Source organism: Bombus vosnesenskii, unplaced genomic scaffold, assembly GCF_011952255.1.
Source record: "Bombus vosnesenskii isolate JDL3184/JDL3185 unplaced genomic scaffold, Bvos_JDL3184-5_v1.1 scf7180000013286, whole genome shotgun sequence".
In the NCBI taxonomy this organism is placed as follows: Eukaryota; Metazoa; Arthropoda; class Insecta; order Hymenoptera; family Apidae; genus Bombus; species Bombus vosnesenskii.
The window spans coordinates 497,584-513,218 of record NW_022882939.1 but is presented as its reverse complement, the minus strand read 5'-3'; the positions used below and the strand labels follow the sequence as shown (position 1 = coordinate 513,218).

At 33.7% G+C, this 15,635-nt stretch overlaps 2 protein-coding genes across 3 annotated transcripts in view; both read right to left on the bottom strand.

Moving 5' to 3' along the window:
• The window catches only part of LOC117232324 (mannosyl-oligosaccharide 1,2-alpha-mannosidase IA), a 241,561-nt gene that overhangs the window by 84,370 nt on the left and 141,556 nt on the right, over nucleotides 1-15,635 (bottom strand). The window lies entirely within an intron of this gene.
• Nucleotides 7,943-9,853, bottom strand: LOC117232330. The gene is made up of 3 exons (XM_033491663.1): nucleotides 9,700-9,853; nucleotides 8,585-8,704; nucleotides 7,943-8,461 (listed from the first exon to the last, which is right to left on the bottom strand). The coding sequence occupies exons 1-3, from the start codon at nucleotides 9,841-9,843 to the stop codon at nucleotides 8,153-8,155; spliced, it is 573 nt and encodes a 190-aa protein (XP_033347554.1). The 5' UTR covers nucleotides 9,844-9,853; the 3' UTR covers nucleotides 7,943-8,152.

The following is a 15,635-nucleotide window of genomic DNA, read 5'->3' as shown; positions in this document are numbered from 1 at the left end:
CACACAATGATCATATGAAAAGGGGAAAAGTCGGCATTTTCATTCATACCTAGTGTTACGTCGCGTAACACTACCTAGCCGAGGCCACACACCGCTGGCAATATGGCAACCAGATGTCTTCGGATACTCCCAGCGTATCTTCCATGATTTCAAGGACCTTCCATAAATCACATAGATTTCCTAGAAAAGGTCCTTCAAACGAAACAAACATCTGGTTCGGAGGAATTTCTAGAGACTATTGTCTACCACGGCGAAAAAGGGAAAGTTAGTTTTTGTCATGTACGCTGCAACTTTTCTCCCACTAACCACTTTCTCTCGAGGGCGGTTAAGACCCTTCGTCCAACCAATTAAAAACGAAGCCTATTCCCTCACTCTCCTAAATAACATCGGCACCAACAAATCCGATGGTCCCGTGCGCTAGACACACTCATCCTTAGCTCTCCTCCGAGACAGCATCGTCTTCCAAGAGTACTGTTTTTGCATCCTTCGAACGGTCAACATCCTTCGAGCGGGTATACACACCCGCAGATCACTCAGTCACTCACTCATCTCGTACATACGCACCAGTGTAACTATCCTCGTTATAAGTTGTGGAATAAACGGTGAAATATAACTTACTACTGTGTCATATTCATATCAACTACCTCTGTTATCCTAAACGAAACAGGGGAACGACTACTTCGCGGCGTCGATTCACCGAATCGTAGCGAGAAGTTACGCCTCTCGCTGACGCGTTTTCCTCGCGACCGCGTCTCTCCGCGAACGGTCGTAACACCTAGTTATCTCGAACATTCCGCACATCCAGTGGGCAAACACAGCCAGCAGCAGTTCCGTACCCGCCATACACAACAATCCAATTGTATAAACGACTAGTATATTCATGCATGCAATATTAACATACCCTATCCTATCGTCAGAACAAATTGTTAAGCAAAAAAAGTAACGTTCTAGGGATACGTTCAAAGGCAACAGCAGATCCAACGTTATCGGAGTGAAGACATACCACATTCCGAACAAAGTTCACGAGCAACATAAGTCTAAAACGGGAATGGTTTAATGATACCATGACATCTTCGCATCCGAATATTTTCGTACTAGCAAATTGTGTTAGTCTCGAAACCGTGGAGACGGAAGTATTTTCGTATTTTTCTCTTTTGAATAACACATATCTACCATATAATCGTATTAAAGGAACAGTATTTCTGACACAAAACTGTGTCATGTGCAAGTGATGCGACATTTCTCGTTTTGTCGAATAAAGTCAATTTCACAAGTTTCCGAAGTTTCACAGTTTTACGTTTACGTAATATTCGGAAGGAAATATTCAGATAATTGCGAGTACGGCGACAAACTCCACGAACATAGAAAATGTTTTCATACATAGGAAAATGGAGATTACGGAAGTAGAATAATCAATGTATTTCATCAGTATCTGAACTTCCAGTTGATCTTTCAGCGTGGTGGGTTGTCAAAAAGATATAGTCTATACCCACGCGAAAAAATATATATGCATCGCTTTTGTTGAACTTCACAGAGTTCACTGTAGAACATCACGTACCGCTAGCAACATTGATACGGAAGAGACATACCGCATGAAAAAGGCCATAACTCGACAGATTGCAGATAACGTTACGAAGCAACCTCGAAATGTAATACCAGGTTTAAAAAGTCATAATACCTAGAAACATATTGTGTAAATTCTTGATGTTGAGAAAGAGACCACACTTTTGTATAGTATTAATACAGTAACATATTTCTTCTCACGAATTTGTAAGGGGTAGATCCGCAATAAAATGTCGGAGTGTACATAAATTGAGAGTACAAAAATAGTGAATTCAGTATACCTGGAAAATTATATAAGCGAGCATAAAGACAGAGACGGACATTCTATGAATCGTTGAGTAAATCGACTTGTGGTATGGCCAGAGTCCTAAGGTACTCAGCGGGATACAATAAGTATTGTACTGCATGTAAAACTATCTGGCTTCACTTACGGAAGAACATCTGTGGGGAAAACTCGAGGAATCATCCGACAACACCTCGCTACGATTTATCATTTCCACTGTTATCGTTTCCTCTTGAATTTGGTCGTGCTGTCTGTCTATAGAAGTAATTTATGATGCATGGAAATTATAGTCATTCCGCGGCATTTACCAAGGACATTAACTCCAAGAAATTGATAGGTAATAGATGTTCACTTTGAGAAAATTACAGTTTACATAAACTTCCTTTCCCTCTGCATATTTTCCCTTGTTTTTAGATTGGACTTAGTTTTTTCTGGATGTTAGAAAAAAGGAAATTTATCGCAACGATAGTAATTCCGCAGACGCTGCGAACTTCACAGCGATATTTCGTTGGTGTGTTTCCTTCGTCATTTTGCTCAATGGATTTGACAAAGACGAACAGTCGTCGAGGAGTATCAACATTTTACGAATTTGATTTGTATCAGGTAGTCGTAATATGTGAAACATCAGCTATTTGCAACCAGATATGCCTACTCCTCATGACAATTATTCCATCCATCCGTCCATCCTCGCTACTTTTAAAGATCACCAGTTGTCTCGAAGGATTTCTGCGATGCCCTTTATCTATAAATTCGAAGTTGTTGAATTAAAAGGAACCTTGAATCTTAAAAAAGGAAATGTAAAAGTATCTAAATTGATAAAATAAAGACACATACTGGACACGTTATAGAAGAGACCATCATCACCGCGCCAAAAAATCATTTCATTTTCGTTAGCCACGAATTATCGTACGACCAGAGTCCAACCACCCATAAGAAAATCTTACTGAGTCTGTAGCGGGGATTTTGCAGATCGTCCATCGTTACAGGAAGGCTCAAACTCGTCTATGACAGTGGACTTGCAACAAGTTTCTCATATCCCCTCTCTATCTCATGTATTAACTCAGATACATTATACTTGCTCGATGCGTTTGAAAAGTTAAAGAACCTTAATGTAACGTAATGCAACTAGTAAGCGAAATGAAGAAGAAACAAATAGCTGGTTTTTAAAAGCTGCAGTTCCATTAATCGACCGATGTGTAACTCTACAATGTTTTACCTTAGGGATGAAGTTGTGGGTTTGATGATGTACTTCGTGAGAACTCGTGCAAACGTTTGTCGTGTTTTTACGTTTGAATGAGTTGGAAAGGGAAACCGGCCGATGGCTTGTTTCCAATGTTATGGAAATTTAATGACGTCAATTTCCCTTCCGTGTCCGTCTGTTTCACGCATGATCGTCCCCACTGCGCTATACTTGCCCATTCCTGATTCACTGTGCAACAAGTTGTTCCCTATCCTCACCAGTGATGCATAGAGCTTGTGTGTACGAGTCTGTTCTCGAAGAGGACATAGCTGAGAATCCATGGCTGATAATCAAACTAATAGAACGTTAAGCCACGTTAATGTTTTAGAAATTTTGACGCGAATGCAACAGGTTGCAATAAAAGGCAAGTGTACTTTTGGTTACAATAATTGACAAAATCATTAATAACTGCCCGCATCGCTTGACATTTTTAGAAGGCACGTTGATATCTGTCTGCCAATGCTGGAAAAGCACAAAAATGAAAATAAAATAGTTCTGTTCATAGTATTGCTTAAATAATTGTACCGACGCGATGTACAGCATGCATTGACAGCGGTGAATATATTGAAAGAGAAGTTCATCTTAAAAGTGTCAATGCAATTAACGTAGTTAGAAAAAGTGGATTTTACGAAGGATTTCGTACAAGTCCAATTTTCTCAGATTAATGGAAAATTAAGATTTACGAATCATGGTGTGATCGTTTGGCATTGGACAGTGTCATATAATGTAGAATCCCCAAACGTTGTTTGTTTCTACTGATCTGTTTTAAAGAGTTAAAAAGGTGTCTTATGGGAGAACTATGACAGGGGAATGAAAAATCAATATGCCTTCCTGACATAGCGGATAAGAATTTCGACCACTATCACGGAGTATAAATAGTTCCATATGTATCTTCATTAATTAAATTCGATGAAATCGATTTTGTGCATAACATAAAATTTGTGCATTAAATTAATAGATAACTATTACATGATATTTGTATATGTACATATAAATACAGTATTTCTAACGATTTACAAAGTATTTAATAGAATATTGTGTTACCTCCGTTTCTGGCAAAATAATTTTTCAAATGATTAATATGATGTTTATTCGCAGATTTATTTGGATATCCTTCAAAAATCCATATTTTCCACCGTTTGTGGAAAAACTTCCAATTACTTCGAAGAAATCACCTGTTTGTTTGCCCACAATTGGATGAGTCTAAATGGAATGTTCAAGGATATTCACGAGCGTAAGTAAATATCTATTATCCCTATAATTAATAAATACAACCTAATACCATAGAGATATTTTAAAATCCATAAAGAAGGGGAAAAATATAAAAGAAAAATTACAACAACTTTTTTAATTTCCAAAAATACAGTTATAAACAATAATATGTCGAGAATAATTTCACATATTGTGCAAACAACATCAATAATACGTAACAGGCTGTTAAATGTCAACGTTATTAGGGCAAACATCATTTATGTCTCGTTCCATTTTTTATCAGCTTTTTTAAGAACGTTAGTTCTTTAGGGAATAGAAGAACCTAACATACGAAAACGTTGTGTTTGTGACCTGTAATGTGAGAAAAAAATTTTACAAAGATCTACTTTCTGCATTTATATTGACACTAGTTCAATTAATAGAGCTATTACGATGGATTTGATTTGATATAACGAGAGCTTTTATATAAATCACTGCCAAATGTCATAATTAAATGAATACTTGGGGTTGTGCTTCCTGAGAAGTTTGTGCTAAGTTCGTGGAAATTCGATATAGCAAATACGACCATCTTCTTGACACGTTTCTTTAAATATTTCCCCTAAGAACGCATTTCCATACAAAAAGTCATATATTTTCTGTTCATTTCGTAAAAATAATTGGTACGTTGCAAAATAGTAAAAAAAACGAAGAAAGAGCATGTGTATTTGTGCGTGCCCGAAAGTCATAGGACATATCAATCTTTGTTTATGATAATCTGAATTTGGATTCTCAGTCTAAATTTAGAGTGGAAGAAATACTAGGGGCTCCTTGTCAGAAGATAGCTTTCAATTTTCTACACGATGTACAGTATATTTTTTACAGTAACCAGCTTTCGAGTTTGGAGCTTATTAACTCGGTGCTTTTTCATCGGATTTCAACGTTCAATGTTTCATAGCATTAATTCACCGGGCTTCCCACAATGCATGCAAAATTTCTCTTAAATGTTGAAAACTACGAAAATTTTGAATTTAATTATATCGCGGAAATTTTAGAAAATTCTGGAAGTTGCAAAAACTAAGACGTCGATATTTTTTTGATTGCTCGTAATAGCTGGCATGGCAAAGTGTACGTAACAAATTTGGGTCTAGTGGCAAAACTTTCATTTAGCAGTCACAGGATAGAAAACTGTTATAACCTGTCGTAATTAACAAGCTGATTATGTGAGACGCAATAGGCTGATCTGATTTTGCACATATATTATACTTAGACTGATGATCCCAAATCCAGATTATCATGAATGAAGGTTGATTTGTTTATCAAAGGATGAATTTCGGGCGCGTGATAATACACATGCTGTATTTCTTACTATTTTGCAACGTACGTATTAAAAAGAAAAAAAAAAAAGAACAGCTAGAGACGACAAAAACGCGTATCTAGAAGACATATTTTAAGAAACGTATCGAGAAGGTGGTCATGTTTGCTACACCGAACTTCCATCGAACTTAGCAGAAAATTTCCAGGAAGCGCAACTACTGATTTTCCATAATATTTGACAGCGATTTATGCAGAAATTTTCGTTAGATTAGATCAAATTCATTCCAATAGCTCCATTGATTGGACTATACTGTGACAGAACCAAATCGTGTTACCGCGGTTAGACCCTGTAACGACGAAACGAAGAGTTTGCCCGTGGAATACGAGCAGCCCCTTACACTTCGCGTGAGTACCATTAAATACAATTTTTGAGCTTTCACAGGGATTTTGTACCAATGAGAATTGTATCTAAAATTTATACGAGAATTCATGTCATTTTTCTATATATATCCTTTTTTTCATAAAAGAGAAATATTTTCTTAAATAAGTAAATAAGTAAATAAGAAACGCTAGACAATTTTTTCTTTTTTTAATTTCTTTTGCCTTAGTCATCTCCAAAAAAGTATGAATTTGTATAAATATGCACAATATAATTATCGTTATTACTATTATTGAAATAAGGTTAATAATATTCTGATCCGATAATTGGAATACTTACGCGTCGTAAAAGACACCTAAACTGTGATCGATTAGTCTTTGGCCAAAGTACATTGATAATGTACCGTAACAAATAAAAGATAACAAAAGGAAGAGTATTATCATTAATATTCGTCCCTCGTCGTTCGTTTGCACCGATTGATAGAACTAATTCAATAATTTTGTAAATTTCATTACTTGGACTTCCAAATTACTTACGGTATCTTACATCTTATTTATGATTAATGAAAAATAAGAAAGCATTTTTCTTTTTTAAAGGAGGATAATATTAGAAATAATGTAAAAATTATAGGCATACGATAATTATTATCCTCTTAAATATACTACTTACTTTGTGAAATATTCAAGTTCTGAAAATCAATTTTCAAAAATTTGTTTTTTGACATCGTACGTGGTGTATGTAGTAATGGCATTCTCAATTGCAAAATGAAATTCATTTTCATAAATTCGATTGATATATTTAGAGAGAAAGAGAGAGAGAGAGAGCGAGAGAGAGAGAGAGAGAGAACGAGAGAGAAAGAGAGAGAAAGACTCCACTTATATATTTCTATATAAACCAAATAATTATTAACACGCAATGAAAAAATTAATATTCATGTCGTTGACATAAACATTCAATGTTACTCACGCTCACAAACACCATGGTTGCTCCAATGATACCAAAACACACTATAATGACGTAATGTATCTCAAATATGTCCCATATGACCCGCATATATCTTAAAAGATTTAAAATAGGCTAGATCCAATTCGTGGTAGATATAATAAGAAATTATCGTAGGTATCTACTAACTTTATCGCTTTTATGTGAACACGCACGGCCAATATTATCTTCGTGTAAATGTCACTATTTTTCTCGTATCCAGAAATTTCCTTAATATATTCGTTGGCAGCGTACCTCAAGTGATAGCTAAACCGAAGTGGAGTATTCATAAACATTGATATCACTCAGTGATTTTCCTTTATCAAGTTGCTTAGTAATGCTATAATTGTATACTTATAACATAGTGCTATATTAAAAACATCAAAGTGACACAAAAATTGTTAACGGTTTTTTTATAATTTTACAATTAATTAATTTTATAATTACATGCCTACGGCGAAAATTATTTTTTCCCGGGATTACCACTTGTGGGAAATATTACTTGAAATTTTAAATAAATTCTAAAGAATTAAAAAATATCCTAAATTAATTAAAAAAAAAAAATTATGTGAAATTCTATAAAATATTCAGTTCCGTTGGGAAGAATTAAAATTATACAATTGGATTTAAAATTCCCACCAAGCTGTTAATGATTCCTTCGTGCATGGTTAGAAGGTTAATAGAAGCCTTTATAATTCCAATTGTCTTATTCTATTGATGATCAATATCGATAATATAGAATATATCCAGTTTACAAATTAAACCGTATCGTAAATAGTACTCGGTATGTGCAGTGTACATATAGTGTTTTAATTTTTGATATTATTCATAGAAAATGCTGAAAAACATTCAATCGACTTAATTATTTTATGTCCAACATACATACATAATCCCACTGAAAATCCTTCAATAATAAAATATACATATGAAATAAAATGTACCTATATATAATGTAATATATAAAATGTAAACAATTACTCGTAACGTGAACATTATAGTATAGTGAGGTAATAGTATAAAACAGATTTACATACATCTACTGATTAATTTTATTTTTACCTTGTAATTTTGAACAATCCACATATGTGTTCTGACAAAACCATAAAACTTATTTCCAAAGCTGTCAAGATTATAGCATTCAGCAATACATTCAAGGAGATCAGATAAAGAGTAGGATAACTTATAGCTTTTCCTAATGCTTTCAAAGCAAACGGTCGTTGCCAGAATCTAGTATAATTTTCTTCCGGCACTTCAAGAACAGGCAGTGTCTGATACATGAAAATGGCGACAGTACTAGTGGAACATATGGCAACTGAAATTCATACATATTTATACACCGCAAAATTGATACAAGAAATGAAAATCTTTGTTTTGGTACGAATTTCATACTCATCAGCGATATCAATATAGTATGCACCAACTCTGCATATTTCCGAAGAATTTCGATACTCGGTTTATCGTTTTTCAAGGATTTCCAGTCGAATTCGATCGCTGTGTACAAAGTATGTACCTAACAATACGATAGTGAATGTTAATTTTTATTAATGTTGAATGGTAATTGTTAAAAGCAAAATAATAATAAAAATTGTAAATTTTCTAAATAACAAATTTAACGTTGCAAACGGAAACTTACGGCAGCCATATGTCTATGATGAAAGAAGTATTTGGAAACTATCATCAGATTCTGTACGAAAATGGACAGAACATTCGCCGTGCAATGGATGTCGCACTCAAACGTATAAAACCATGTTGTCTAAAAATATACGCGTGCTTGAGAAAATTATAATTTTCGTATGCGATGCTTGAAGAAGTACACTGTTCCGTTTAAGTGAATATTTCAGATCAATACGCGATATAGCACTCTCGTGGATTACATCGGTGTAACGTAGAATTACTATTCCATAATTAAAGACACAACTGACGAATTTAATTAAATATCAATTCGGCCCCCTCGCTGTAGCCCTAAAACTATTAATCCTAACAGATTACCAAGTAATTCAGATTTTAATCTATTTTCAACTGCCAGAAATATGCAGACACTTTTCACAAAATTAATTTCGACGTTTATGGAAACGTAATTATATATGCGGAAATGGATTTACGATATTATAACAATTTCAGTGTTTCACGCGTCCATTCACATCGACGTGAAAAATTTCCACTGAAAGCTCGAGTAGTGTTTCTCGTCCACGATAAATTTACCGTCATTACAAATTCGATCTTTTATATATTCACATATTCTTCGAACACTTTCACATCAAATGCTTTCGCATGGTTCAATGAAATTCGCCGAACGATACATTGACTCGCAACACAAATTGGTCTCGTTTTCGTCGAATCTCCCTTCTTCTGACGTTCTTCCAACACAGGACAAAGTTATTTTGAGTCCTGACACTTTTGCAATATATATGCGATGTGTTACTACAAAATGAAATAGAACAACATAATTTTCGCGAAAGTTTATTCAAACACTTTCACTGCGATGATCACTGCTGATTACCGTCACTATTAATAAAATAAGAGAATCAACAAATTTCGTCCAACGTAAATGACCAGATAACAACGACATAAAATCGAGTAGTAATAGAATCATAATAAAATTATAATAACATTATAGCTTGTTACATCGAATCATTTGAATGTACAGTATACGCAGTAAAGTTGTAAAGTGTAAAACGTAAAATCTGCGTCGTGTGAACATGTAAACCAGTAGTGTAAAAGATGTAAAAGAGTTATTATTAAGATTACCTCGAGCAGTAGATAACCGATGTAAACCGTATAAAAGAAAGTGATTCGAAATAGACGAAACTTCGAATTTGGAGTTGGCCAGAGTCCTAAAACCAGCAGAAGCTTCTTCATGAACGAGTAGTCGGATCTCCTGACGTACGTCATTCTCCTACGAAGTCTGAAGCGCGAGTGTGTTTCGAATCATCGGTTGCCAGGTATACAATTCCCCCTTTCTGAACTTATGGCAAGATACGGAGAAGGAGATGGTAAAATATCAAGAGAGAAGAGGGGAAAATATCGAGAGAAGTGGCAAAAATGATTGACAGCAGGGGCAATTTGCAAGGATCGATAGTTGCATCGGTTTCTTGTGTAGCGAGGGTGAAAAAAGAAATTCAACCGAAGATAAAAGAAACATATCTGGGGTGAAATTATAATTACTATCGCGCCAAGTGTCTCGACATCACTTCCTATTTTCTGAAATTCACACAAATGCAAATTCTTTATATTTTTCAACTACCTTTGCTCGTTGTTTGTTGTACACTTACTTGTGCACAGTGATTCGTGAAAATATTTCGACATTTATCATAGAAAACTTTTGTGTGTTCTGTGCGTTAGAACCTTTTTCTACGGTATGTCAAATGTTTTCAGATTTTGAGAAATCGATTGACAGACGAGACAGTTGATTTTTGATAGGATCATAGTGAAATTTGAGCGGTAGTATTGAGCACAAGTTGTTGCAGAATTGTAAATCGTGTTTCTAAGGTGGAAAATCAGATGCAGATTTTATACGATTAGTTGAAGGTGAAAGAACCTCGTTTGAAGTGTCTAATTCCAATGCTACAGAATTATTAGAGAAAGTAAACTGCGGATTTTTATGTATTTCATTTATAAAATTTAGTAGATAAAATAATTCTCTGCCTAGATTCCATTATCTTTAGATATATCCCCAAAAATATAAATATGCATAATCAAACATAGTTGAATGAAAAGTAATTGTTATTGTTACATCTGCCACTGATCTTCATAATCGTGGAGTTTATATGAAAGAAATATTCTGCAGAATTATCTTCTTGTATCAAAGTATTAGTTGTATTATAGGAAAAGAAATATATCAAAATATGTTAAATAATATTATTCAGTGATTTTGGTATAAATTCGATAAAAGAAGAGGAAGGATAGGAGGATGAGTATTCCTTCGAAAAAAGTTCCTTTTGTGTGTCAAAAGATATCGATTTGTAGTGAAGGGGTGCGAATGTATGTTAAGGGGAAAGTACGGTATGCAAAGGAAAATCGATACAAGGACTCTCGTGAAAAAATAAACGTTTCATAAACGAGGGTCTTGACCTTACTCAAACAAAAGGGAAGAGATGCTGTTTTTATACTCGCATAAAATATTCCTATGAAATTGAAATTAAAGAATTCTTTTTCGTGTTACGCATTAGAAAAAGGAAGAATATAAGTTGCAGTTTAATAATTGAAACATTGTTTATTCAATTATATTTGTGAATTCGTCGACTAATATAGAAATTTCTTATTTCGTTATTTGTATGGAATGAAACACCATAAGATAATTGACGCTTAAATTTACAAGCTACAAAAAGAGTTGTCGATCTTAATGAGGAATGTAAAATTACCCAAAGTTAATGACAGTAAAAATAGGTATAAAATTTAACAAATTATAGATACCCTGAAGAAACCTTCTATCGATGGGGTATAGAAACCAAGAATTATTTTTAAGTCGATTGTAGTTTCTATCATCAAGAAAAGATATAGTTTTTGTATCCACACGGGAGCTTTATACCATTTCGCGCTGTATCTGTAAATATGCGAAACACAATCTGTAATTCTATATAAAGTTAGTAAAATCTTTCGTAAGAATTCGCGTAAGACGTCACTTAATGTTTATTCTAATTCGTTATTAGAACTATCACTTTACAGTTATGACAATTCTGACACTCTTAGGAAACTAAAAAATTACTTATTTAAATTTCTTTACTTGTAATTAAATCAAAATATTTCTGTCATGTATTTTATTTTTAGATTTTTTTTCTTATTATATCATCACCTTTCTCTTTGTTAAATAACTTAAAGAAAATCTTGTAAACATGCAAATCACAACACGTGAAAATGCAAATAATTTGTATTGTAAGTAAAAACCAGAAAAGTGAAGTACTCACGCGTAAAAGAAAATAGCAGCATGGTGATCTCGAATATTTTGTGAGGTGAGGTTACAAAAGTACAATATGCCGAAATGAAGGATAATTACTAATGAGATTAACAGAGCTTTCTTTATATTAAACGCGAGAAATATCAGTTCGTACACCTGTTATTGAAACAAACTAATTCAATTGTTTTGGAGATTTACTACTTAATTGACTCTATCCATTCCTTCCCTCCAAGTGTTTTCTAATACTCATCTTTATTTTTTATGAAGACGAACAGTTACTCACGTAAATGAGATGAACAATAAGAGAAACCATGCCGAGAAAAAGCATAATTGTGTAAGTCATCAAGAAAGTGTTCGTTAAGCCTTTAAAAAACCTTTAACAACATAAAAAATCATATATACTCTATATATTTTGAAGCAACATACAGAATGTATTTATATTTTCTTCTTCTTTATTCTTTTAATGCAAACACGTTTGAAATATTTTCTTTACTCCTCGTACAGTTGGAAGAAAATATTTAATACTGCTGTAGAAGTATTTTAAAGGAATCAAATCAAGGGACATGATATTTTACTACATGCAAGAAAATAAATGGGTTCTTCAGTTGGTAATCTACAGTTCTATAGGAATGTGTAGTTATATTCTAACGGCGCATCTTTTGCTTCATGGTGATTAGAAATTTTAGAATAGAAATATTTATTTCGTGAAATGTTTATAGTTATAATAATTTTATGCAATTGCCATAATTATCTCTTACACTTAGCTCACGTAACGGTAACTATGAAATAAACAATCGTTCTTCTTCATACTGAATATATCGCCTATTTATCAATGCAGTTTTATACCTGCTAATACGTATAAATATCATTCAACGATTAAAAATTATAGATACTAACGTGAGACATCGCTTGTGTGTGTTCACAGCGTTTACAATTCTTAAGAAAATCACGATGTTTTTACGTATGGGAGACATTTGATATTTGTCACAATCTAACGCATGCTCAATTTTATTACTGAAATATGAAAAATATCTTAATGAATATTACAAGTTAAAAGAATGATAATATATATATATATATATTTTTTTAAATCAAATTCGAGTAAGAAATAGTAAAAAATACTTTTAAAAATTTGCTAAATGTTATAATTACAAAATGTAAAATATTCAATTACCATTAAAAGTCATTAGTACTAATGTTATAATTAATATAGGTAGAATAAAGAAATCATAGCTAATATTTCTTACCCTGCAATTGTAAACATCCCAACAAGGTGTTGACAGAGTATCATGTAAGTCGTTTCAGTGGTTGTCATCACTATTGCTCCCAAAATATTAACAATAATCAAAGAAAATAATGCAAAATAAGACGAGTTGTTATATCGTATGATAATAAATGTCATATTGGCCAAGTGGGTTGATCGAGATTCGTTTACAGGTATCATGATATCGATAATGACTGGCAGCAATTGAGATACGGCAAACAGAATCGAAGTCATGACAATTATTACTGAAATTATGAAGATGACCATAACATAAATACTAAATTGTTCAGAATCATTAAAATAACTGGTCATCGGCTGACTTCAGCTTAAGAGTAATATATTGTAATTTAAAAATAAGCATGCAGAAAGTGGAAAAATATTTATATATAGAACACATCATATTATTTCGAAATTAACACAGATATTCTAAGTGGCTTTAAATGATACTTTCTGTTGATAATGAAGAACTATTCAAATAGAAGAATAACGTTAAATAGAAACAAAGCTGCTAAGAATTGCCAAATAAATATGAAAATTATTGTACGGCCATCCTTTTTGAGGGGTGATAGGCTTAGCTGGGTTAAAAATTGTTCATTAATACGTTGAAAAAGTGCAGAAATCATATAACAAAAGATCGTGGATAAATAACAATGGAAGCGAATAAATTACTGATTTTCGAGTGTTTTAAATTTTGACAGTTCTCCATTCGTAAAATAAATTTACTTGTGGCAACTATCGTAATGAGCTTTCCAGTAGACGTGCGACTCCGTAACATATCCAATTCGTTCTCGTTGTGTTGAATATCGTTCCAATCATGTTTGACGAGTTCAAACAATGTCTTCATCTGCATTTGGAAACAAAAATCCTTATTTCACTACATTGTCTACAAACGATCACACGTTAGTATACAGAACTCACTTTTTTGCTCTGACAGCAAAACGTGCAGTATTTTAGTATGTACATTGTTGTTATTATCACGTAGGCAGAATAGGAAATGAAGTCGTCAATATTGTACACCGAGGTGAAAATATTCGTTAGCTGCAATTGTTTGTTACCTGTTTATAGTTGAATAACCCCTACACTGGCTCGCGAAAATATTTCATGATAGATCGAACTTGCAACAGAAACCGCCGGAAAACCCACAGTAACAAGCACAAAGAATTGCAGGATTGAAGGAAATACAGGCCATCCTTCTATAACACGCTTAATTCGTGTCGTAATCGAAACCATGTTACAAGGATATCGTGTTATAGGAGGGTTATCGCAATTTTTCCACCGTGTTATATCGAAGTTGTGTTTTCAGCAAATCGTCTTAAAAGAGGATTGAGTATACCTGAATGATCAAACCAACTATGAAGACCGCCAGCATATAGAAGTTAAGAATGATCGTTAATTTGGACTTTTCGTACGGCCACAAGCCAGTCAACAGTAGAAGTTGCTGATTAATGTTATAATATTTGCTTCCGAGAAAGTCCATGCTTCTCAGAAACTGATAGATAGTTTTGATGCTTGTGGTGCTGCAGAAATATTCAATTCAACCATCCGCCGGAAGTCTTTATAAATAAGGAGAAAGTTTTCCGCGGGCGACTCGGAAGGGTGCGATAATAACAGTGGAGTGGACGTGTTTCGAGACATCGGTGAATTAAGTAAATTATAGAGTGCACAGACGGTCTTTCGCACCATTTTCAGCTTTTCCCCGCTCTTCCTGAAAACGCGCACGCGTGTTCCGCCTCATCCCTTTTGCCAGTCCTGGTCAGTGTGTGTTGCATCGTGGGGTAAAGTGTATCGAATGTGCAGAACAGAATAGAAAGCATGTACGGAAAGATCGTTTGAGCGTTTGTAATTGTTTAACACCGTTTTAACGACACAAGTATAGGAAACTTCTATACACGAAAGTAGTTGCGCGCATCCTTATTCTCAAGTGAAGCGTTTCTCGGTGCCCCAAATTCTTATAGTTACATAAAAGTGTTATTAAGTGATACGAAACTTAATTTACTTGCACTTTAAGTAGTATATGAATAGATGCTGTAATAAATACAATAGTGTAGCTGTAATAAATACAATAGTGGTATTGTGATGTATACAAAATTGTGATCTTTCAAAAGTGCCGTAATTAAATACGATTATTACGATTGTTAAAATTTGAAACTAGTCTGCGGATGTATAGAGATGTTACAAGGTATTTACTGCGTACATATATTTATTAGGGAACTGGGATAATGAGGAGAAAGGAAGGAACTAATGGTCACCTTCACACATATAAGTTTCACTGAATACCGAGGCTTATTAATATTGTAAATTGCACATAAAGGAATTGTAAAGGTAACAAATCTTGTAGATTCTATGTATATTCTCGGGTTTATATAAAACTTTATCAGTATAATTACGATAGTTAAGTTCTATTACGTTGATAATATGTGTTGAAATGTTTCGTACGACACACATAATACATACATTCATAACAACGATTCGTAAAAGATCATAATATTCGTAATAGAAGTTTATGAGCTATCTACTTCAAACTTC